General features: G+C 39.7%; 1 protein-coding gene across 3 annotated transcripts; it reads left to right on the top strand.

Moving 5' to 3' along the window:
- The first annotated feature begins 2,741 nt into the window (after positions 1-2,741).
- Myl1 (myosin, light chain 1) lies at positions 2,742-23,214 on the top strand. Of its 3 annotated transcripts, none has more exons than NM_001077656.1 (7): positions 2,742-2,979; positions 13,715-13,742; positions 17,679-17,822; positions 20,662-20,835; positions 21,112-21,189; positions 22,340-22,382; positions 22,944-23,214. In NM_001077656.1, the coding sequence occupies exons 1-6, from the start codon at positions 2,863-2,865 to the stop codon at positions 22,366-22,368; spliced, it is 570 nt and encodes a 189-aa protein (NP_001071124.1). In that variant the 5' UTR covers positions 2,742-2,862; the 3' UTR covers positions 22,369-22,382; positions 22,944-23,214. The 3 variants fall into 3 exon arrangements, with proteins under 3 accessions (NP_001071124.1, XP_008765516.1, NP_064489.1); NM_020104.2 differs by lacking the exons at positions 2,742-2,979; positions 13,715-13,742 and adding exons at positions 12,639-12,697; positions 13,446-13,470; XM_008767294.2 differs by lacking the exons at positions 2,742-2,979; positions 13,715-13,742 and adding an exon at positions 12,469-12,697.
- Positions 23,215-23,542: the final 328 nt, after the last annotated feature.

The following is a 23,542-nucleotide window of genomic DNA, read 5'->3' as shown; positions in this document are numbered from 1 at the left end:
CAAGAACCAATATCTGACATTATTAATGATACTCTGTTATACTTGCAGATGGGAGTCTAGCATAACTGCCCTCTGAGAGCTCAGCAATGAAGCCAATGAAAAGAGATGCAGTGACCCACAGCCAAACATTAGATGGAGCTCCTGTAGTCTTATGGAAGAGTTGGGGGAAAGATCAAGGGACTCTAAGGGAACAGGAAGTCTACAGGAAGACCAACAGATTTAACTAATCTGAACCCTTAGAGGCTCTCAGAAACTGAACCACCATCAAAAGAGTGAGCACAGGCTGGACCTAGGCTCCCTGTGCATATGTAGCAGATGCGCAGCTGGGTCTTCATGTGGGTCCCTAACAACAAGAGCAGGGGCTGTCCCTGAATCTGTTGCCTGCCTGCCTGCCTGCCTGCCTGCCTGCCTGCCTGCCTGCCTGCCTGCCTGCCTGCCTGTGGATCCGGTTCCCCTAATTGAGCAGCCTTGTCTGGCTGAAAGATGTGTCTCATTCTGCAGTGACTTGATGGGGAGGGGTGTTAGTGTTGGGGGTGGGGTGATACCTAGAGGGGGCTCTCCCTTCTCAAAGAAGAAGAAAAAGGAGAAATGGGGGAGGATCTGAGTATCTGTGTGAGGGGGTATGATATTAGGATGTAAAGTGAATAAATAAATTTAATAAAAAGTATTTCAGATTCTTGTGACTGTCTTATATGCAGGAAAAGAGTAACAACATGTAAATTTAGATGATGCAGGAGTTTGTGTAAGTAGCATAGATTCATGAAAGAACTTTTAAAATACTCTCCTTAAGCCAGGAAGACAAGCACACACACAGTCTCACGCATGAATACAAAACAAGTTGTCCTTAGGTCTGGATAGATGGCTCAGCGGTTATAGAGCACTCTCTTCCAGAGGACACGGGTTCAATTCCCACACCCACATGACAGCTCACATCCAGCTTTAACTCCACTTTCCCAGCTTCTGACACCCTCACACAGACATACATGCGGGCAAAGCACTGACGAACATAAAATAAAAGTAAATTATGTATTAAAAATAAAATATGTTGATCTGAGCCTCCATTGCTTGGCTGATATTAGTCTCTGTTACTTACAAAGTATAGGGAAGAAGACTTTTATTAGACCAGAACAAATTGCTGTCTTAACCACAACTACATGTGATAATTAGAATGTATTTACACACACATATTTACATGTGTGTGCATATATAAGGCATTCATATATTACATATAAATAAGTTCACCTAAAACTCCCAACTAACTACTGTTTTGATTCCCTATGACTACTTACAAGGCTGGTCAGTGAGACTGTCCAATGGTTAGTGTCTGCTGTGCAAGCACAATGACCTGAATTCCATACTCAGAACCACATTAATGTGAAAGAAGAGCTGTAGCTTCACGCAGTTGTCCTCTGACATCCACATGCAAACTGTACCCACACGTGTGCATTGCACAAACACACACACATACATACACACATACAACTGTGATGATTGATAATTATTATATAATAATTAATGATGATAATACTATTTAAATGGCTATTAACAAACGTTAGAATGACACTGGACGATAATAGAATTTCAATACCCTCTCTGGTGAAACTTGTCACTTAGGAACTTATAACCACTGGTTTTCATGAGTTGCTTTTTAGCTTGTTTTCAAGGCAGGGTCTCAGTTGGTAGCTCAGGCTGTCCTGAAACTCACTTGTAGACCAGACTGACCTTGAACTCACAGAGAAGCCGTTTGTCTCTGACCCAGGTACTGGGATTAAAGATATACACAAATACACCCAGTTTTGGGTTTCATATATTACTTTATATGAGTCTAACCTTGCAAACTGGAAACCAAGGACAAAACTAAGAAAAAACAAATATCAAATTGCCAGCAAAACATGCACAGTATTGATAATTACGTCTTTTTTAAATTTATTTCCCTAAAAATGTATTTGTCCCTCTAGCATGGATATAAGATTAAGGAGACAAATAATTCTATTTCATGTCATTTAGAAGACAATGGGCTAATTGCAGACTCAATCAAAAACTAATTTACCATTCTTCATTAAATTGTACAGAAAAATCAGGTTATAGGAAATAATTTAAATTTTAAATTTAGTTTTCTTTAGCATAGGGACACAGACATAGAGGGAGGCAAGGAGAGACAGACTGTACTCCCTAGAAAGGAAAGCACATTAGACCTGGTGGACTTTCCTTATACGTCTGCTTTTTATTTTTAAACACTACCAGTGACCTCTTTGCTGACCAACATTTTCTTGCAAATCATGGCCAAGGAGGGAGGGGCATGAGCCGTGAAGAAGCTGGGTGAAAGTTGGTAATGGCCTCAGCCAAGATTCCAAGTTGAAATTGAATCCGGTAAAGTTTCTTAGGAAGGAAAAAAAAAAAAAAGATTTACAGCTTCAACAGAACTGTAATTCTACCAAGAAAAAGGTACGTCTATCAGCTGTCACCAAACCAACCATGGCTGGCTTTGTCGTGCTTCTTTTTCCTTTATAGATAGAAGTGGAGGGGAAGAAGAAAGAAAAAAAAAAAGAGAGAGAGAGAAGAAGAAGCAAGAGGCATTCAAAAAACTTAAGGAAGCCCTGACCCTTTAGACTCCATTTATAGTCTGAGCCCGAATGCCACCCCCCTGGACAAGTGAACCGTCCAATCCAGCCGCGTGTGTCAAGGTTCTATTAGGCACTAAGAGAAATATATATGCATGCCCTTATACCATTCAACACTCTGGGTCCACCCTCCAGACGCTGGGCTGCGGGTCAAGCGAGCCACCACTGCTCTTCCAAGTGTCATTTTGACAGGTTCTTCTGGAGGAGATCCTTCTTTTGTTAACCCATCGTTTTAATCAAAATGGCACCAAAGAAAGACGTGAAGAAGCCCGCTGCTGCTGCTCCTGCCCCAGCCCCGGCCCCGGCCCCTGCCCCAGCCAAACCTAAAGAAGAAAAAATCGATCTGTCTGCTATTAAGGTAACTTAAACAGGTGAATCGTTTTGGTCACTGAAACATCTTTCAACGCTAAGGAACTCAAGGAATTTGTGGAGAGTTCTATTTTTCATAGAAAGGAAAGGCATTTCTCGGTGAACCGGTGTGTTTTAAACGCCAGAAATTCCTGGTTAATAACATGGGCTGGAGTATATAATTCCAGTAATGTTATTAAGGGTGGATACTACATGTGAGGTTTGTGTTCTCTCTTTTCTTGTTCAATCTTTACTGATTCTAATTTCCATTTTCCCCTAATTTGCCAGAGTACAATTTAGGGGAAAATACACAAATCTAAAAGTTTTGCAGTTACAAACGTTTAAAGAGTATACTAAATAAAACCTCTTTGGAAATTGGATCCCTGACTATAAAATATCATTCAAAAAAAAAAGTTTTAGCCTCTGCTTGTTTCCAGAAACTCGCAGACAGCTGCTGATAACCCAGTTGTCTGGGACACATCTATTTGACAGCTGTTTTACTTCGCCTGAAAAAAAAAATTCTCTCTGCAATTCAAGTTTATTCCCTCTTCAAATTCACTTAATAAAATTTCATACACTTAGTGAGATCTCAGTGCAGACAGTCATGCACTCAAGTGCTTCAGTGACTATAACTCTCATCTGTTTATTTATCGACAGCATCTAATTCAGAATTTTGAGTTCCTTTTAAATAAAACTAACATGTGTATATATACATATATGTATATATAGTATATATTATATATGTGTCATTTTTATAGGTGTTGGTCTGTGGTGAGCCTTTTGCATACTGAGCTTGAACTAAGGAGAATGTGAATATTTTTTTGTGTGGAGAGTTTGCTGTGAACCGAGTTTTCAGTTTTAGAAAAGATGACCTGCTTGGGAAAATGGCGAATGCATGCACGTCCCTGCCACCTCTTGGCAATGCTGCGGCCATCAGTGCGACTGCTCCTCCTTAACTGGGCTCAGATTGGTCCTCGAGGCAGGTTGGTCCTCGTAGCAGGTTGAAAATCTCCCTGTAAGGAACCCTGCCTTATATGGAAAAGTAGAGTCAAAGTGCTTATGAGGTGATCCTTCCACCCAAGCCAAGGATCCTTCACGGAGTACATCTGAAGTTTCAGCGCTAACACTGCACCAGAAAGCAGCCATGCTGACCTACCCACAATCGTCCCATTGACTGCCTTAGTATAATCGGGGAGCTTTTTCTTAAAAAAAAAAAATCTCTAAAATAACACTGCATTTATCGAGCACACTTGCATTTATGAGGCAAAATCAAATATTGTCATAATTTTCATAACATTCCAGTTACATACAAAATGGAATGTGTTTCAAAAGTACAAAAATATCACAAATGTTTAATCTTTATCTGTGCCTGAAGTTATATTTGAAAAAAACTTGGTCACAGGATGCAGCGTCAAATGAATGTCCATTTAGGGAAAATGCATGTTGGATCTCCTGAAAATGTTTTTTATTTTTATTTTGAGGATAAGGTGCATGTAGTTGGTTCCTTTACAGGAATCTGAGTCTTCCTCCTAGGCAGTCACAGTTGATGCCTTTCTAGGCGGACACTGACTGCAGCTCGCAAGTGTGATGACAGCTCCCACCCCACTTCTTCTCTAGCGCTCCACTCTTCAATGACCGTAGATTTTGTCGTGTATTTATTGTGAATTAGAAGACAATACCATCCCTGTGTTGCTGAGATGAGCTTCAGAAAGGAAAGAAAACAAAACCAGAAGTATGCTACTAATGAAAGCAGGCTTTAATTTTCTACCCAGAGAAACCATGTATTGGAAAGTAAACAAATAGACTCCCTTTAGTATCAGTGTTTTAATCCAGAAATTAAGACAAATGACTTTTCCTGCCAGCAGAGAAGTGGCATGATTCTCTGAATCATGGCATTGCTTTAGCCTCCCTATCCTGTATTAAACCAATGCTGGTACAAGCAAGAAAAGCTAAGGAAGACCTCTGAGTTGAATGAATGCAGCATGCTCCACTTTCCGTTTTTCACTGGAGTAGATTTTAAGGAGAAACACACACAGACACACACACACACACACACACACACACACAGAGTGAGAGAGAGAGAGAGAGAGAGAGAGAGAGAGAGAGAGAGAGAGGAGATAGAAATGGAATTGAAGCAGACGCATTTGTGTAAAGGAGTGTAAATCCCTTCAGTGATTTTGCCTCAGTAGGTAATGGGACTAATTAGAAACTATATTATGGCATTTCCTATTATGATGCTTTTAATCACCTGATGCTTCCAGATGTATTTCCTCATATCAGTTTAAACTTTCTTCGAGCAGAGAAAATGAACACATCTATATACATGTTCATTAACTCTCTGAAAACTCTACAAAGAGCAAAACTTAATTGGATTGTAAAATTTATTTCATATGTCCTGTAAGATTAGAAATCTAACTGTCCTTTGCACTGTAGGTAATGCTAAAGTTCAATTATATATAAGACACAGTGATAATTAAATCATACCTCAATATTTTTCTTAACTAAGACCCTGGTCAATTGTAACATATACCCCATTTAATAGCTACCTTCTTGATTCTCCATGAACTCTGAACGATCTTGGGTATTTTGGATTAGTTTGCTTAAATGTGCTTTTCCAATCTGATTTCCTGGTTTGTTGGCTATTTATTTAGAATGCTTCTCCAGCTCTTCCTGACATAAAACCTTTGAGAGCCTCTGAGCAAATGCTTACCAGATGTCCTATGCCCGTAGACATTTTTCTGAGTGGTTTTCACCAAGTCCCACTGACATTTGAACATTAATATTAGTGCTCTGGGTAGTTCTCAGCTCTCGATGCCTTTAGAGAGATGATATTTCCAGCAACAAATCCTGGGACTAGAATACCACTGCCTCCCAAGATCACAGAGGAATTAAAACCACCATTATGATTGTGGGTGCAAATAAAGGAATGAATATTAGTGGCAACCAAGCAAAACAGTGACTGTAAATAAGAAATACGATACCCACGTGTCTGGGTTGTAAGAGAACTTTAATATGTGAGTGAATTTTTGCATGGTGCATGTATGTTGACTGATAAGCCAGGATTGCTGTGAGGTGGAGATTTCTGACATATCTTGAAATGTGTGCCTTAAATTTTAATTTGCATTGTATTTGTGTCACAATCCGGTCATTCCTGACGAGACACTGCAGGCAATTTTACAAAAATCAGTAGTAGTAAAGAATGCATTGACAGAAACACTACCAAACAGCAGACCTCCAGACAGGAACTGATCGCAGACTTGGAAAGACTTAAATGTTCAATTTAATGAGTAAGTTGGTTGATCCAAGGAGGAAACAGAAAGCACAAGAGTTCTACCATCAAATAAATAGTTGCATGGCGAAGGTAAGACTTACCAGCGGGGTAAATCTATAGTCAACCGTGATAAGCGTTCAGCTACCTCTAGTTTCTAAAAAACTAGCTGCCATCTTTTTAGTTGGAACACGGGATGTCTTTCCCATGCAGGACTAGAGTTCCGGTGTTGGTTGTTTCTTTTGTTTTTATTACCCTGCACAGTCCCATAACGGCCAGGAGAGGGAGGAAGAGAGCCACTGCAGGGCTGGTTCTGCAAGACTTTGACCTTAGCTGTTCCGAATGGTCTTGTTTTTCACAGCTTCCCTTACGGTCCCTAACACCTGCTGTTGGGGAGTTTGTCTTTTATAGTCCGAGGATGAAATCTTAGGCACTTCAGAGAAGCCTTATTCACTTTGTCCCAACTTCCTGTAAAAAGTTATAAACCAAAATGGATATAAAAATATGTCCACATGTAATGGGATATTGAATTTCAAGACAATTGCGGTTTTGTCCTATTAAACTCTCAGACATACCAAATCTAATCTTTAAATCTGCCATCATCAGGTTAATCTTCTGAGAAGAGACCTCTATTGGTTTGTAAACAAACACACTAATTTGACTAGCATTCTTTGGAGTGAGAAACAGAAATGCAATGTCACACTCATAGCGTGGTTAAATAGTAACCTTCACATCCTTGAGGGGGAAAAGCATGAGACAAATACATACCATCAATTTCTAATTTGAAAAAGAAAGAAAAGAGATGAACACGATTGGTCTTCGGGAAGAAATAAAAAATTATTCACCCAGGAGTCAGCATCAGTAACGTCTTTTGTCCGTCACATGTCTATACTGTGAGAGAACAAAGGAGCTGAAAGGGAATGGAGAAACACTGAGGAGCAAATGTTGTGACTCTCCCCATAGCAACATTTTGAAGTGTATGTAATGAACAGTGTCTTTGCAAAGTATCACACACAGCTTGCAAAGAAAGACATGTCTTCACCAACTAAACTGTGAAAACTGCTTTTCATTTAAAGATAATTAAGTCTGTGTAAGAGGAGGAGACCACAAAGTGACAGGGCCAGATTTAGCCCTTGACATTTCAGTTCTGCAAACGAAACCCCTGGCACGTTGTCTTTAGAAGTCATTCCGTGATTACCCAGCGTTCAGCACCGTCTGACTCCGGGGAATTGTGGGAAGGAGTATATTTAGTCTGCTGAGACTGCACTTTCTTCTTTTCCATCTGAACCACATTTTGTATGAAGATGGGCTATCACCTACTTTCATTCATCAATGTGACCACTTCATTTTTCCTGCCAAACCAGAATCTCGACAGCAAAACCATCCATAGAAAAGGATCAGTGGCTCCAGAACATACTAGTTAAATTTTAAAACGTGTGCGTGGTAAGTCCAATTGTTCTAGTCAGAAATAGCTTGAGGCTGGGGAGGAAAGGTTTCTCTTAGACCATTTTCCTCTCTGCCCTTCTGAGTGAGATGTTTCTTAACTACCACATGCCCAACAGTGCATCTCCAGTTCATAAACATCCAGTCGACCTGAGCGCGCTGCTGTGAAATTACATGTTGATAAAACTTTCTCTATTGTAGTGAGTACAACATGTCAACTGAGTTTGCAGATAGCCTGTCCTTCCCTACTGAATAAGTTGTGGCTGGTCCCACTACCTAAAGAGTGGAAAATTCAAAAACATACCAAACCCAGAAGCAGCCAAATATCAGAAAAGTATTCTCATGTATTCAGGAAAAATAATCTAGAGGAACCTCTCTTCCAGACAAATGGGGAAGCCATAATCATAATTTATTAGCTACAATATTTTAAGTATTTACATTATAAAAATTGAACAGTGAAGAAAAAATTTTTTAATTTTTAAGCGATTATTTGTAAATAAGTAAGTGCACGAAGCAGAAGTACAGCTCAAGAAATTGTAAATTTATTTCTCAATTATTAAGTAGGAAGATGTGAGAGAGAAAACTGGAAAGGAGCAGACCCGGATCACATTTTGAAACTCATCTCAAGTGACTTAGGTCTCTACTTCTTCCCACAGACCTGACTTGAGCTATTTTTTTTCTTTTTTTTTTTTCTTTTTTCTTTTTTTCTTTTTTTTTTTTTTTTTTCGGAGCTGGGGACCGAACCCAGGGCCTTGCGCTCGCTAGGCAAGCGCTCTACCGCTGAGCTAAATCCCCAACCCGACTTGAGCTATTTTTAATTGCACAGTTTTGTGCTTAGGTGACAGAATTCAGATGACCAGCCCAAGCCTGCTGAACATGGCTGTATCAGGCCAGACTCATTTCAGACCACCATATCCAACTGTCTAATAGCTCTTACACCATGTCCTCACTTCCCTACTTTCCCCCGTTTATACAATGTTTCAAAAAACATCCTAAACACTCTTTTGTTGAGCTCAAAGGTGTAAGAAGAGATATTTCTTGCCATTGACATATTATAAAGTACACCATTCTAACCATTTCAAATATTATTTCTAATGGCCTTCTACGGTAGATGTTAAAAACTCTATAAGAGAACTTAGTTTAATTATTTCCATAACGGTTAATATGTGCCCAACTCTGATCTCTCTGCCAGACAAGAAGGCAGAGAATATCCAGCAACGTTCTCTTGTCTGGAAACTGGCTCTGGTTACAACGGCTTCTTTTCTTAGCTCCAGTCACTGGCATGTGTGCATCCCTCTGAAATGAGGAGAGCTTTGATCACTGTGGTGCGGGTTCCTCCCTAGGACGTTCCCCTCAGTACTCAACACCACACGTTTCCCACCCGCTCTTTAACGACACCACTTCTTCTTTTAAGATACTAAAATTCAACACCACTTCTTCTTTGAAGATACTAAAAATTCAACGTAGATTAATTCTCTATTTGATTTAAGTGCATTGTAATACTTTGTCCTATAAAGCAATTCCATCTAGATGCCAAAAAATGCATCTTCAGTCAGTGAACCAAACTTCTCAAAGCAGAAAAGTCTATCGTTGCAATAAGAATTCTTCTTTGTAACAGGGGTCTTTCGGATAGCCATTTACCTAAACTCAACCCCAAATGTGAATGGATCCACTGTAACAATGTGAAATGTGGCCTTTCACCACCCAAGTAAGACAAAGACACAGACTGAGATAATAAAGACGTATGTCAAAAGAAATCCAAGATTGACAAATTAGAACTCTACACTATAAGCATTTGTATAAAATCCAGAGTGAAATGCTAGAAGTATACTTATTAAAGAGTTTTAAGTCAGCATGCCTACTATGCGCTGGGCAGCTCTGGGTGCTGAAGCTGCAGAACTGATAAGGAACACGCATATTTTTCTGGAATTTAAACTTTATAAAAGAACAAATAAAGTTTCTGTCCTCTGGAAATATCATACTCTAGAGGAGAAACTCATGCTTGAAAGAGGACTTGGGTTTACAGCCATACCACCCGAAGGCACAGGGAGCAGAGAGTATTAACAATATAGTGGCTTTAATTGAATGAAAAGTTTACTAAGCACCTAAAGGGGAGAGGGACCCATAAAGCTGTGAAAGACAGAACCCCAAGCACGATGCCAAGTCAGTGCTCTGGGAAGAGGTGCAGTTTTAGAGCACATCCCCATCCACATCAGAGACAAGCTATGGGCTTTCAGCCTGGGCCTGGGCTTCCCAGCAGGTAGCAGGAAGGCTGGCTGGCTTGGGGTGGGAAAAAAGAGCCAGGTCCAACACAGAGAAGGAAAATTCTTTGGATAAGAAGGGTTCTGAGCAAGGCTGAGAAGAATGTCTAAAGTGACAAGAGAGAACAGTGGTTGCCATGTCAGACAGAAAAGATTTGAAACACACCAAACGATGATCTCTCAAACCAAGACCCAAACCAAATGGCTGTGTAGTCAGATCAGGATTTGCTTAGAGTCGATGATAATCCTGTTCTAACAAAGAGAAGCAAGACTGGGCTTTGCCATTCTAACAGTGGACAGGGGATGGGTTGTTTCTTCCCTTTATTTTTGAGCATTTAGCATAGACCTAACATTTAAAGTTTATTTTTCTCTCTGGACTTAGCTATAGTTTTTTTTTTCCTTGTGTCAAATGGTATGTTTAAGTTTCTACTTTGATTTTCAGTAGGTTAAGAAAAATCTCAACTTTTATTGTCGATACGATAAAGAGGTAGAGAAAAATTAGAATGAAATAATTCAAGAGTTCCTCAGCACTTTACAGATCCTATTGTAGTAGTAACAATAAACCTTAATGTGATATCTAATTTATCGCAAAGAAACTGAAGTTTGGTGCTGACTTTCCAGTCTCCCCGTAAGTGTTTATACAGACTGATCATGTTTCATATGTATGCAAGGCCGCCACGCTTTTCCGTCTGAAAAAGATGTAACATGAAAGCCACCATTATGTACAATAGAACAGCTTCAATGTGATATCTATAGCTACGAGCGTCACTAAAGATAATATACTAGCTCTCAACAGTGGTTAGGCAGTTCGGACTTAGTGCTACAAATACATGGATAGAACCTCATCAAATCTAATGGCACAAACACAAAACTACGATTACACTTTCATTGTACCATTTCACTTTAATGACTCAAAGCATTTTTAATTTTTAACTATCATTCTCCAACGACCTTTAAAAACACCATGCTTTCAGTCATGTTAAAAACATGAAGACACTTCCAATGGCTTTTGTTCAGCCTGCTTTTTTATAGCACCCAGGACCACCAACTCATGAGAAGTACTGCCCCTAGTAAACTGGGCTATCTCACTATAGTCATCAATCAGCAAGATACCCAACAGACTTCCCTATAGACCATCTGAGGGAGGCATTTCCTCACTGGAGATTCTTCTTTCCAGATAACTCCAATCGTGTCAAGCTGACAAAAAAACAGACCAGTACACACAATTTTCCAGACCAACCATGCCCCAAACACTCAGCTCTTCTGGGAAAAAACAAAACATGAAGACACATTGACTTGGGTACTACTACTTTAAAATTTATATTATTCTTCTTCATTTAGGGACTCAAAATCCTGGGAGATATTTTTTTCACAATTGTAAACTTTGGGTCAAGAGTGATGTACATTTTTAATATTGTGATTAGCACCTAATAATTATACAGAATAACGATAGCATATGTGCACATGATTATGTATTTTGAAGAAGTGGTGTGTATTTAGCTGTTCATTTCCTCTAGAATAGTAAGAGGGTAAGTTGGAAATACGGAGCAGGACACACTTCCTGCCTTTTATGAATAACTTCCTTAAGGACACATGCAGAAGTCACAATTCAGCTCACACCTTCTGTATTCCTTTGAGCTATGTGAAATGTGTAGAGAATGATAACCCCGGTGTCTGAAACTCCAGTGAACACACTAAAACTGATCTTTCCCCAAAGCCATGCCAGCTTTTCCTATTTTCAGATAAGCCTCTATAAAAGTCCTTCACTGCCAATTCCCTTAAATGCCTTTAAAATGTTGAAGTACTACGGTGCCCTCCATGAGCCTTACTTCAGGTTATTTCATTCACGGTCTGCAGTCTGAGCCACAAAGTGGCTGGACAAGGAAGCTTGGGTTTAGTAAGAGCTTAGCAACAACAGGAACAACAACAAAAAGGATACAAAATTGTCCATTTTCTTGCTTGCTAAGAATTTCAGAAGTAAAAGGATATACAAAGCGTCAATATCTGTAAAGAAAACAGGGGAGGAATGACATCCTCAGACATAATGTCAGGATGAAGGGAAGCGATAGAAAGGGGGACCCCAAGCCATTTTTAAACTTAGATTATACTCCTGCTAATACTGCTTGCAAAAGCCTAATCTTTAATGGCGGTTTGGGAACCTGATCAGGTTGCCACGTGGGTGTATCCTAACCAGTCCCCAGAGCACGCATTGCCCTTTCAAGACCTCAGAACTTTACCATAAGGGGCCCAGCTTTGGAGACTGTTCTTTCTACACCAGTTACTATTTCAAACCTCAACCCAGTTCCATCCACGAAGCTCCATTAATACCCAGGCTTGCTGACTAGACACTTGCAAGGTCTGTAATTACGCATCAGAAGCCAGTCGTAGATGAATCCCACGTTTTCCACGAGCAAAGCAATGTCTTAAGCACAGTTGCAGGGAACATCTCAGAGATGAAGACCATAAAAGTACCGACAGGCTTCAGTCTCACCAGGGCTGTTCACGTCTGGACGCTGGATTCCTAAAAATAGCCCTAGGGTACATGTCTCTCTTTCTCTTTGCCCTAAGAAAGCTAAAGAACTCCTCCAGGAGGAGTGGCAACTGCCCTGTGAAATCCGATACTAGATATGAGGTCAGTTTGCCCAGAAATAAAAGGAAGCCACCGAGAGGTAGGACTCCACTCAGGGACCCACTGGAGGTGTCTTCAGTTCATTCTCCAGTCCCGCTGCTGTTTTGCCTCCCAGAACTCCATCATGGTGGGTCCTACAAGACAATGATATGTCATTTATAGGAAGGAGACAGTTGGGCAAGAGAAGCAGACTGAGGAGCCAGGCAGACAAAGAATAGGACGGAGGACAGAACCTATTTAGCACAAGGTGTTTGGAACCTACTATTGGTTTCCACCAGCTAGGCTGAAGATAGAAGAAATTACTTGAAGCTATTGCGCCAGATGGGAAAATTCGTCTTCTTCCCCAGAGCAGTCGTTTGTGCTTCGCCAGCTTTTGCTTTTTCACGTAAGATTCATCTAAATTTAGAAAAAGAAAAAAAGTACAACTCGAGTGTAATAGTACTCAGCTTTAAAATAGAATTCAGTGGTAACCGATAGCTAAAATTAAGCAAACTGCATCTGATTCTTCGGTGTCATCTACTAGTATAAAATATGTTAATTAGACAAATACTTTTCAAAAGTGATTTTCATATGCAATTTTATTTGCAGTTTTAAATGTATGTCTTATCGGACATATGGTAAATATAGACAGCTATGGCATTCTAGGAAGTGTTCGAATTAGCATTTTTAACATTTTACATCATTAAGATATAGAGAAAGGATTTCCAAGTTATCTTTTGCAATAGATTTTTATGGCTCCTAGGTTCAAAATTACCCTCACAGACTCTTCCCGTGCCATGACACCTACATGGTTTCCTAAGGGCCTCAGAGCTGAGAGCACTCTTTCTGTCAATGCATTTGAAAGTCCTCTTTTTTTCTCTCTCTTGCCGCTCCAGTCCTTCAGTGCTGACCAGATTGCCGGTAAGTGATTTGAGCAGCTCTACCATAGGCAGAGCTCGGCCTGCCTTTGAAATGTCCCTAACTCCACAGCATGCTCCCTTGTGGCTCAGACTGTCCGTGTCCACGCCATGCCTGAACTCAGAAAGCTGGGCTTACTTCTGGAGCTCACTTTGAAGAGAACTCAGGGAATGAGCTGGACGCGCTCAAAAATCAGGACACTCTTTTCTGGTTAAAATATTCTTTATGATTAATTTCTTTCCGACAGATCGAGTTCTCTAAGGAACAACAGGAGGGTAAGTTTAAAAGCTGTTCATATGTGCAGACTCAGAGATGACGAGTGAGAAAACCAACTCCTCCCTGGGGATGAGCTAATTGCTGCCTAATTCTCCACACTGGTGTTGCTACTCTAAATATAAATTGCTCTCAATCACTCTAAATATAAACCTGTATACTGAAGCCCTTGGTTATAGTCAGTAATCAAAGATCTAAGGAAATAAAAAAGTCGAGTTTTAATAAGTCCTTATAGTCCTCCTCTACTAGTCCTGATTTCTAAAGAAGATGAATTCAATACAATAGGAAAGATCATATATGATATAGTCACAAAAGGATCTAGGCTTTAGAAAACTCATGTACTGATTAAAACGCTAGAGAGAGATCTGATAAGTCTGAAGTGAGCGATCTGAAAGATGAAGCTGATTATAAAAGCTGCCCTATTTTATCAAAGCTACCCAGTTTCTGTAGGGTAGAGGTGAATCCATAGATGGAGACAGATCTGGTCCAGCATGTCTCTACGAGATACAGGACAGAGAGCTGGAGAGGTGAAAGGTCTTCCTTCATCAATGACCAAAGGATCAGTTATGGTATCATTATTTATAGGCATCCAAACTGACTGGAAAGTTCTTTCATGAACAGGTACTATCAGTGAGTCTCAGGGTTTTTTTTTTTTTTTTCTCCTTTATGTATTTGGATTCAACAGGGCCAAATATCCTGAGCAAGCTCAATTTTGGGATTGGGGAGTTTAGGGAGAAGTCTTCTAGGGTGAAGATATCGCTATGTGAATGAACTAAGCAAAATCTGTTTAAAGAACAGAGAGATAGAGACAGTTTCATTAGATGATGTTATACAAGCCAGGCAATCGGTCATAATAATGTATACTGTATTATAACATATATGATACAAATGATGATAGGTTATTAGCAACAGTTCTCTGCCTAAAGTTATCCACACTGATCAGTCTCTTTCAGGATCATATTAAGTATGATGCTGTCTGGGTTTCAGTTTAGAACCAAAGATTATTTGCTGTAGTACAAACTCACTGATCCTATAGAATGGTTGATGGTCTCGTGGAGACAGTTTAGATCAGTGGTTCTCAACCTTCTTATGCTGCGACCCTTTCACACAGGTCTTTGTGTTGTGCTGACTCCAACCATAAAATTATTTTTGTTTCTGTAATTTTGCTACTGTTATGAATAGCAATGCAAATGTCGGATATGCAGGATATCTGATATGTGACCCCTGGGAAAGGGTCATTCAACCTTCAGTTTGAGAACTAATGATTTAGATGAGTGGATGACTTACAATTCAAGATCATTTAAAGATATACTGTGAAGGATTTGTCTTAAGGAAATGATGGTTCTAATCTGTTTAAAAAATACTTTTAACTAGTGATGCAGCAACGTCATCAGCCCTGCCTCCCAGTCCTCTGCAATTCCTGAGTTATAATGCTATCATGGCTGCCAAGCTATTGCTGACACAAAAATGAGCAATTCAAAAACCCCTTTAGTGAGATAAACGTCCTCAAAGTGTGGAGTGTGAGTCGCGTCACCCAAAACTGAAAACAGATCTAAGCCACAGAATTGAATAAACATCGGAAGTTGACCTGGTTTTGTGCTTTGTGTCAGAAAAACAAATGTAAATTATTCAAACTAAGTTGGAATTCTGTACATTCAGAATAAATCAAGACCACTTGAATTCGTTTCCTTGTTTAATGAATGAAGAAATTGTTCATACCATTCTATTTGGATTGAAGGAAAGGGAGGGAAAGGCAAGATAATTACAACCATCTGAAGGTTTAGATCTTGTGCTGTCTATTAACCATCAGCTACATGTGCCTACTTAAACATTAATTGATCTTTAAATTACAAATGTTAAAGTCTAAATCTTAAAGCTCACCACCTATATTTAAGTGTTCAAAACCACCATTAGAGGGCAGGTAGAGAATAATTTCATCACCAGATGTTTCAGAAATACTGTGATTCTGGGCAAAAGATCACATGGTGCATTTTTAAAGGTAAAAAAGGAAAAATGGTTAAGTTTTACTTGCACTGCTGTCTGTGGAGACAACTCCATTCTGTTCTTGAGGTTCACCAAAGACCACAAACGATACATAAACAAAGGGTGTGGTAAGACCATAATAAAATGTGGTTTATAGAGCCAGCTTGGCGAGGGGGGGGGGGTTTAACCAGTCTGTGTTTTGAAACCTTGAACAAAGTAGCTAAGCCTTGGACTAAAAGTCCAGGATTAAAAAAATTACTTCTCCAGCCTCTGCCTTTAAGTTATCAAAAGATAATAATGTCAGAGAGATTCCATTACAGCCATAAGAAATCCCATTTCTACACCAGCATCTGAGCCAGGTGACTCAGAGCACCAGGCCTGGTGTCTCAAGCCAGTGCTACTTTGGAAAGTTCCACGTGACCTTCGGAAAGATGAAAAATAGCATGTGACTCATGTACCACAAGGCACAAGGCCTTTTTTTTTCCAGATAGGGGTAGATTATGGTGGGATTGCATAGGATCTAATAAAGAACGATAAATGACCTAAAGCTAATACATACCCAGTCTGATCTTAGATTTAAAGGTACCAGGATAGTAAGATATGACACCAGGATATCAGACAGTAATCTTTTCGGACAGCATGTTGTGTGGCAACCACCCCTAGCCTAAAAAGAATGTTCCCAGTTTTGAGAGTTTATTCACCAATTGTTACTACGTCATTAGGGTTAACTCCAGTAAATCACCATCTTTACTCCCAGGTTTTCCAGAATCTTTCATTTTGTTAAGTTTAGCTATTTCCATTAAAATGTCTTTATTGGTTCCCAAATGCATTTGTAGCCCCCTTTCCAGTCTTTTTGCTACATATTTCTAAATTATTATGGTGATCATTGTGAGGGTGACGCGGTTCCATCGAAACGGAATTAAGGGACGTAAAGTACCCACCCAGCAGAGATTTCATGGTGAGAAAGGGCAGCACTTCCAGATACACTCTTAATAAACACACAGAGATGTGGACATGAATAAAATACCTCAGACTGTCTGGGTAAATATCCGAAGTTCAATAACATGCTGGGCTCTGCAAAACGTTAAGCTGGAAGAAACTAGACAGAGGAGAAAATGCAATTTCTGCATTATTACTTACGATTGCGTAACAATCTATGATCATCTCCATTAAATGTTAGTTTTAAAATGTTTTTAAATGATTAACATGTTTAGGTCATAGGGATTATTCTGGGGCCAAATCAGAGTTATGTGAACATTCATAACAATTGATCTAAAAATCATTTTCCCTCTGAATCAATCATGAGAGCCTCCTAGAATCAGACATTGGGGTGTTTAAATGGCATTGTAAAACTTACAGGCTTACCTTGCATTGTCACCTTAAATATTATTATTATTATTATTATTATTATTATTATTATTAATTAGCTATTTCTGGAGGAAGCTAGTTGAGAAGACAGCCTATAAAGTTGTGCTCCAAAAGAAGATGCTTCTCCAAATGGAGTAAGTTTAGATTAATTTCACAGTAGCCCCAGCTGGAAATTAGTTTTCTTGACATTTCATTAGCATTGCCAATAAATAGAAGGACGATTTGGAGACTCCTAATCTTTCTCAAGGCATCAGAATGTTTTAAGTGACTCCTATCGCCCACACGGGCGAAGGAAGTATGAACCATGATAACCGGGAGCTTCAATTTTCATAATTAAAAACTAATTCCACATTAATAATCGTCCGGCTTAAAACTAGAAATGCAGCTTTAAAACAATCCCCACGGAAACACCAAAAGGGTTTTCCAATGACCGCGTGATAGACGGCGATAACGTGAGTGGTTGTGGGAAATTGTACACCAGAGAAGAGTTTCAACTGAATACTTGCAGGCCCTGGGGTTAATTAGAAGGTCTAAGGAACTAAAAAGCCAGTGCCTACCAGCGCCTGAACACCTTGTGCTTCTTGCAGAATTCAAGGAGGCATTTCTCCTCTTCGACAGAACCGGTGAATGCAAGATCACCTTAAGTCAGGTGGGCGACGTCCTCCGGGCTCTGGGCACCAATCCCACAAATGCAGAAGTCAAGAAGGTTCTCGGGAACCCTAGCAATGAAGGTAGGTTCCTCTAAGACCATTGAAACTCAGGGAGGGACTTCGCACAATAGAGCTCAGTTTGTTCCTCATGGTGGCAGCCGTGCTTCCCTCCTCATCGATGGAAAACCTCTGCTTGTTTTCATCGAGAAAAAAAAAATAAAGTGAACTTTCTTTGAGGAGGGGAAAGTGTGATAAAGCATCACACCGGAGGAGAAGAAAGGGTGAGACATCCTCCTCGGCATCAAATCAGAGTCCAAGGCTACTGAGACAGGGCACAGACGACCACATGGTCTTCAGAGTTCATGCCTTCAAAGCCAGAAGTCCATTTTAAAAAGTCGGTTTCATTTTAATTCAAATAGAATAATATCTTCTCCTTTCTTTCCTTGATCCTGTCCCTTGTCCCTTCCTTCCAACCCTTCCCATGCCTACCCCTCACTCCCTCTCAAATAACTCTTCTTGTTATTTTTATATATGTGCATAAATATATATATATATATGCAAACAACCTTTTGAGTCTTTTTAGTGTTGACATTAAATAATCAACTAGGGGAATCATCCCTGAAAAGGAGGAAATCTCCCTCTCATCATTCCTTAGTTGCCTGTAGTTCTTTGTCTAAAAGGGAGGTCCTCTAAGATTTCGTGCATCCATGCTATCATGTCTCTATTTTGTCCATGATCAAGCTCTGTTAGGCAGCCATATTGTTATGGTGTTATAGGTGCAGCTTCCCCATCATTTCTAGAAGACACAATCTCACAGGAGAATTCCTGATCCTCTGGGTCTTACGAGTCTTCATTCTGATAAAGACATTGACTACGGCTAACATACAACACATTTTGTATGCAGCCATGAATAATCATAATAATGGCCTTCTAGAAAACACTGATTGTTTGAAAAATGGTGTGCGAATAAAGTCACAGTGTTCTGAAATACACCTGCTGACCTCTTTAGCCAATGTACCCTGGCTTTGCTTCAGTGACCATTTGAAAGGAACTCAGCCATCTTAATTAAGAATAGGCAGAGTCACATCTTAACGAGTATTTCCTATTTCCAATCAATTATTTATATAAGTCCTTGGAAACCTTAAAGTAAACCCTGAGCTCCGTCTCCCCATGTAAATCCTGGACTAGGAATCAGTGAGGCACATAAGGGGAATTACAGAAGTCACTCAGTCCATATGGAAACCCAGCCATGAGTCCAGAACAAGGAAATTGCTTTTAATCCCAACGGCTCATTGCAAAACGTAATAACCTGTTGGAAAATGTGACTTTAAACAAAAAAGACAAGACACAAAATGGAAGGTTTCTCAAGTAGAAACTGGGGCTGTTTGTCTTTGCATTTAGGAAAAAAAATTGAGGGGGTAGACAAATGATGTCATGCTTTTCATGATGACTAAGTATGTGCTTGTGGTTGCTCCTTCATGAGAGAGAGAGAGAGAGAGAGAGAGAGAGAGAGAGAGAGAGAGAGAGGTTACATAACAGATTTCAAAAACCATACCTCTACCTGAGTCAGTCTGTCTATTCTGAAGACATGAGCAATACAATTATGTGGAAAGATGGAGAGAGGGAGGGGGTGTGAGGATGCAGTGTAAGCCTCCTGCTTACCTGTTGTCATCTCACTTAGAAGCTTCCCTCAGTAACAAAGTCATTAGGTAAGTATTCGTTGACTCAGTATCCAAATGTGCTCTTTCTATAACCCAGTGTGCTACATTCCTTCTGTAAAAGGGGGAAATTTTTATTTCCCTATTGATATAATTGCATCCATATATGCATGTATATATGTATATATACACACATACGAACATATAAACACATATATAAATGTACATATGCAGCTGTATATACATACATATGTATGTACACACACACACACACACACACACACAGACACACAGACACACACACACACACATATACAATCTCTGACCTGGAATTAGAAAAGAATGAGGATATCACAAAATGTTCGACACACACTCTTCCCTCATGGGCTTCTTTTTAAAAATTACTTCAAATGTAAAGGAGTCGAAGGCTCTACAAAAACCTCAGGCATAGGAGCATACGAAGTTAAGGTTCAGTAAGGTTTTATTGTGTTTATATGATTATGGGAAATGTTCTATTGTTCCCCGGTGCTTACGGAATACAGTGAATCATAGTACTAATAACATTTATTAACTAATCAAACTTTTCATGTGCTGGGTTTATTAAATTTCACAGTGACACTTTAAAGTATTTCTATTTTGAAATTGAGAATACAATGTTTGAAGAGGGTAGAAAAGGACCGGAGAGAGAGTTTAGCAAGTTAAATGCGTTTACTGAGAAGATCCAGGTCATGTTCCTAGCACGCACATCAGGTGGCAGACAACCGGGAACTCCAATTCCAAGGATCTATCATCCTAATCACCCTCGGCAGGTACCCGTGAGCCTGGGGTGCTCATTCACACATTCAGGCCCACACACATATGTGTAAAATAAAACAATGTAAAGAGAAAAAAGCTGAGCCACATTTGGGGGTACCCACCTGTAACCTCGGCCCTTTCAAAGTGGACAGGGCAGGCTCAGGAATTCAGTCATCCTCAGTTCCGTGCCAAGTTGGAGGCCACTCGGGATGAGTAAGCTTATCTTTAAAAACTAATAATGAATAAAAAGAAAGCGGTTAACAAAGTTGTGAGAGCTGAACTAGAGATAAAGCTGGGACTGAAGAACTCAGGCGATTGTCCATCCTCCTGTGTTTTGTCAGATTAGTAGTTTATCCAGTGAATTTTAAGTTATGGGAAGGTTTCTATGACTATTTGAATTTGGTTTATAACCCAGAGGTGGTAATTTATGGAGGTTACTAACTCTGCAAACCACAATTTTCTTCCAGAGATGAATGCTAAGAAAATCGAGTTTGAACAGTTTCTGCCCATGATGCAAGCCATCTCCAACAACAAGGACCAGGGAGGCTATGAAGATTTCGTTGAGGGTCTGCGTGTCTTCGACAAGGAGGGCAATGGCACCGTCATGGGTGCTGAGCTCCGCCATGTCCTCGCCACTCTGGGTAAGGACAGACATTTCAATGGGCATAGGAGAGATCATATAGGAAAGGTCATGACAGGAAAATCACATCATAATCAGAATAGTCAGGGGAAAGAAGAAAAATAAAAAATTAGCAGTCAAAAGTCAGTGACTATGTCTGTGAGCCTCTGTGGCACTGAGTTTGCTTGGGGGTGAAGTAATGATGTTTCAGGAAGCCCGTGGCTGATCGCTTGTGATGGGAATTTGACAACATTCTGTTTCTATCTCATTGCTAAAACTGAGTGTTTTGTTTCCCCAGGAGAGAAGATGAAGGAGGAGGAGGTAGAAGCATTGCTGGCGGGCCAGGAGGACTCCAATGGCTGCATCAACTATGAAGGTACAGCCAGCCTCCTCTCATTAAGGATAGACTCCTTTCCAACTTTATTCTCCCCTTCTTTATTGACGCATGTGCTTATTGTAAGTAAATTGCCTTATTCTGAGATGCTGCGTGAGGACAGATAGGCAGAATTAGTTTTGGAAATCCCATGCAGTCTCCTATAGTTTAACCGTGTTTTCTCTTAGTTTATCCACACTATCCCTGAAAGAGCAGTAGGGCTTAGATTAGAATCAAGTGTAATGCAACCTCGGAGCTGAGCAGATTTTGAAGTTCTTCACGAGTACAAAAACCCTAAGAAACTGGAGGTCAAAGAGATTTAGTTACTTATCGATGGTCAAATTGTTCACAGCAAGGCTGGAGCTAAAATTCGGTTCTCTCTGGCTAATGGTCTTGTTTACCTGAAAAATCACTCAACAGCAGATGTGGTGGCTTGCATTTGTAGAGCTAGGAAGCTGAAGGAGGAAGCCCAGGGCTGCCTGGGTTATAAAGTGAGACCCTGCTGGAAGGAGGTGGGGAGGGAGGGAGGGAGGGAAGGCAGGGAGGAAGGAGGAGGCAAGGAAAAGACCGATGAACACATAGCCACAGGGGTGGGCGAGGGTCAGAGACACAGAGGTGGTGGGAGAATACCATCCCATGGTTGCCAGTGTTTACTTCCTACTACCAGTTTATAGCAGTTTCACAGGAAGTATACGAAAGCAATATATACGCAAAGTAAATATTTAAAATAAAGCTGTTTAGTATCATTTGAAAACGTAAATATTTCCAATAAACTTTATCTCCCTCCACCCCCCGAAAAAGACCAGCCACATTTCAATAAACCTATGTTGTCAACTTTGATGAAAATATGAGTTTACAATGCTCCAAATTTATAAAAAGCATTAAGAAAGAGAGAACTGGAAAGGAGAAGGGAAAAGAAGAAGAATATAGACAGTCAGCCATGCCAGCCAATGTTAACTAGAAACATTAATTAAACAGCACCTTTTACCCATAAACAACTCCTATTTGGTTGTTGTTACAAATATATTGTGTGTAATAATCTCTACTAATATTGTTGGGACAAATAGTTATCTGGAAAATAAATATAAATCTCAACTTCTTTTTAATTCAATTTGACTTTTTCTAACTCTTAACTATATATATTGTCCAACAGCTTTTGTGAAACACATCATGTCTGTCTAAAAGGAGAATTCAAGGTATACATCTATCCTCTCTCTGATATGAAAGGCTTGGGTGATATTTTGTTTAAAAAAAAAACAGCTTCGGGGTTGGGGATTTAGCTCAGTGGTAGAGCGCTTGCCTAGGAGGAAGCGCAAGGCCCTGGGTTCGGTCCCCAGCTCCAAAAAAAAAAGAACTAAAAAAAAAAAAAAAAAAAAACAGCTTCATAACCTATGCTTTAGATACAGTTTTGCCTCCTAATTGCAAATTATTTATATTAACCAGAACATGTACTCCTATTTTTTTTAACTCTACAATAATTTAACAGTAGAAATCTAACTAACCAGAGACTAGTTAATTTAATGTGCATATAACACCGCTGAAAATATTGTCCTAAGTTCTTTAAATAACAACATTAGCTTTTTAACAGTTACTTCTCTAACAAACTGCATTGTAACAGTTCAAATTCAAGTGATAGCAACCAGGTTCAAAAAGCAGGAATGTTGTTTGCCTTGAGAGTGTTGGCTCATTGTTTCCGCTACAGTGGTCTTTCCAAAGAGATACTATCAACATCTAATATGCTTCCATTTCCCCCACAGAACACAGTGTTGGGGAAGACTGGCCAGAAAGTCAGTTCAAGAACACCTATGGCTAACTGTCAACACCAGCTTGCCACCACCCGGAAGAACAAACAATCTAGACCATTCTAGATTGAAGGATTCCCTGAAGTTTTATCAACCTTGAGTTTTTCATGGCACACACATCAGGTTGATAATCTCAAGTCCATGTACCACCTTTATGATCTACTTGGGTCCACAACATTCATAAGAGCACTACATCAATAAACTTGGTCAGTCTGGAAGACTCAAATTGTGTTGTGTCTTACTTTTTTGTTTTATAAAAATAGTTTTTAAGAATTTAATCCTTATGGAAAATAGTTTTAACAATTGATGAATTATAAATATTAACAAAAACCACTGCCGGGCCTGATAAGAAGGCTTTGTGGATAAAGGCATGTGCTACCACACCTGAAGACCTTCATTTTAGCCCTGATGAAAGGAAATAACGGATTCCCATACTTGTCCTCTGATCACCATATGAAGGCCGTTTGCCAATCGTACATATGCACACAAATAAAGACAGTCACATGAATAAATGTTAAATGCAAAAAGAAAAAATTTAAAGTCATCTCAATCTA

Source organism: Rattus norvegicus, chromosome 9, assembly GCF_036323735.1.
Source record: "Rattus norvegicus strain BN/NHsdMcwi chromosome 9, GRCr8, whole genome shotgun sequence".
NCBI classification, from domain to species: Eukaryota; Metazoa; Chordata; class Mammalia; order Rodentia; family Muridae; genus Rattus; species Rattus norvegicus.
Note: the sequence above shows the minus strand (reverse complement) of the source record. Positions and strands in the feature narration are given on the sequence as shown.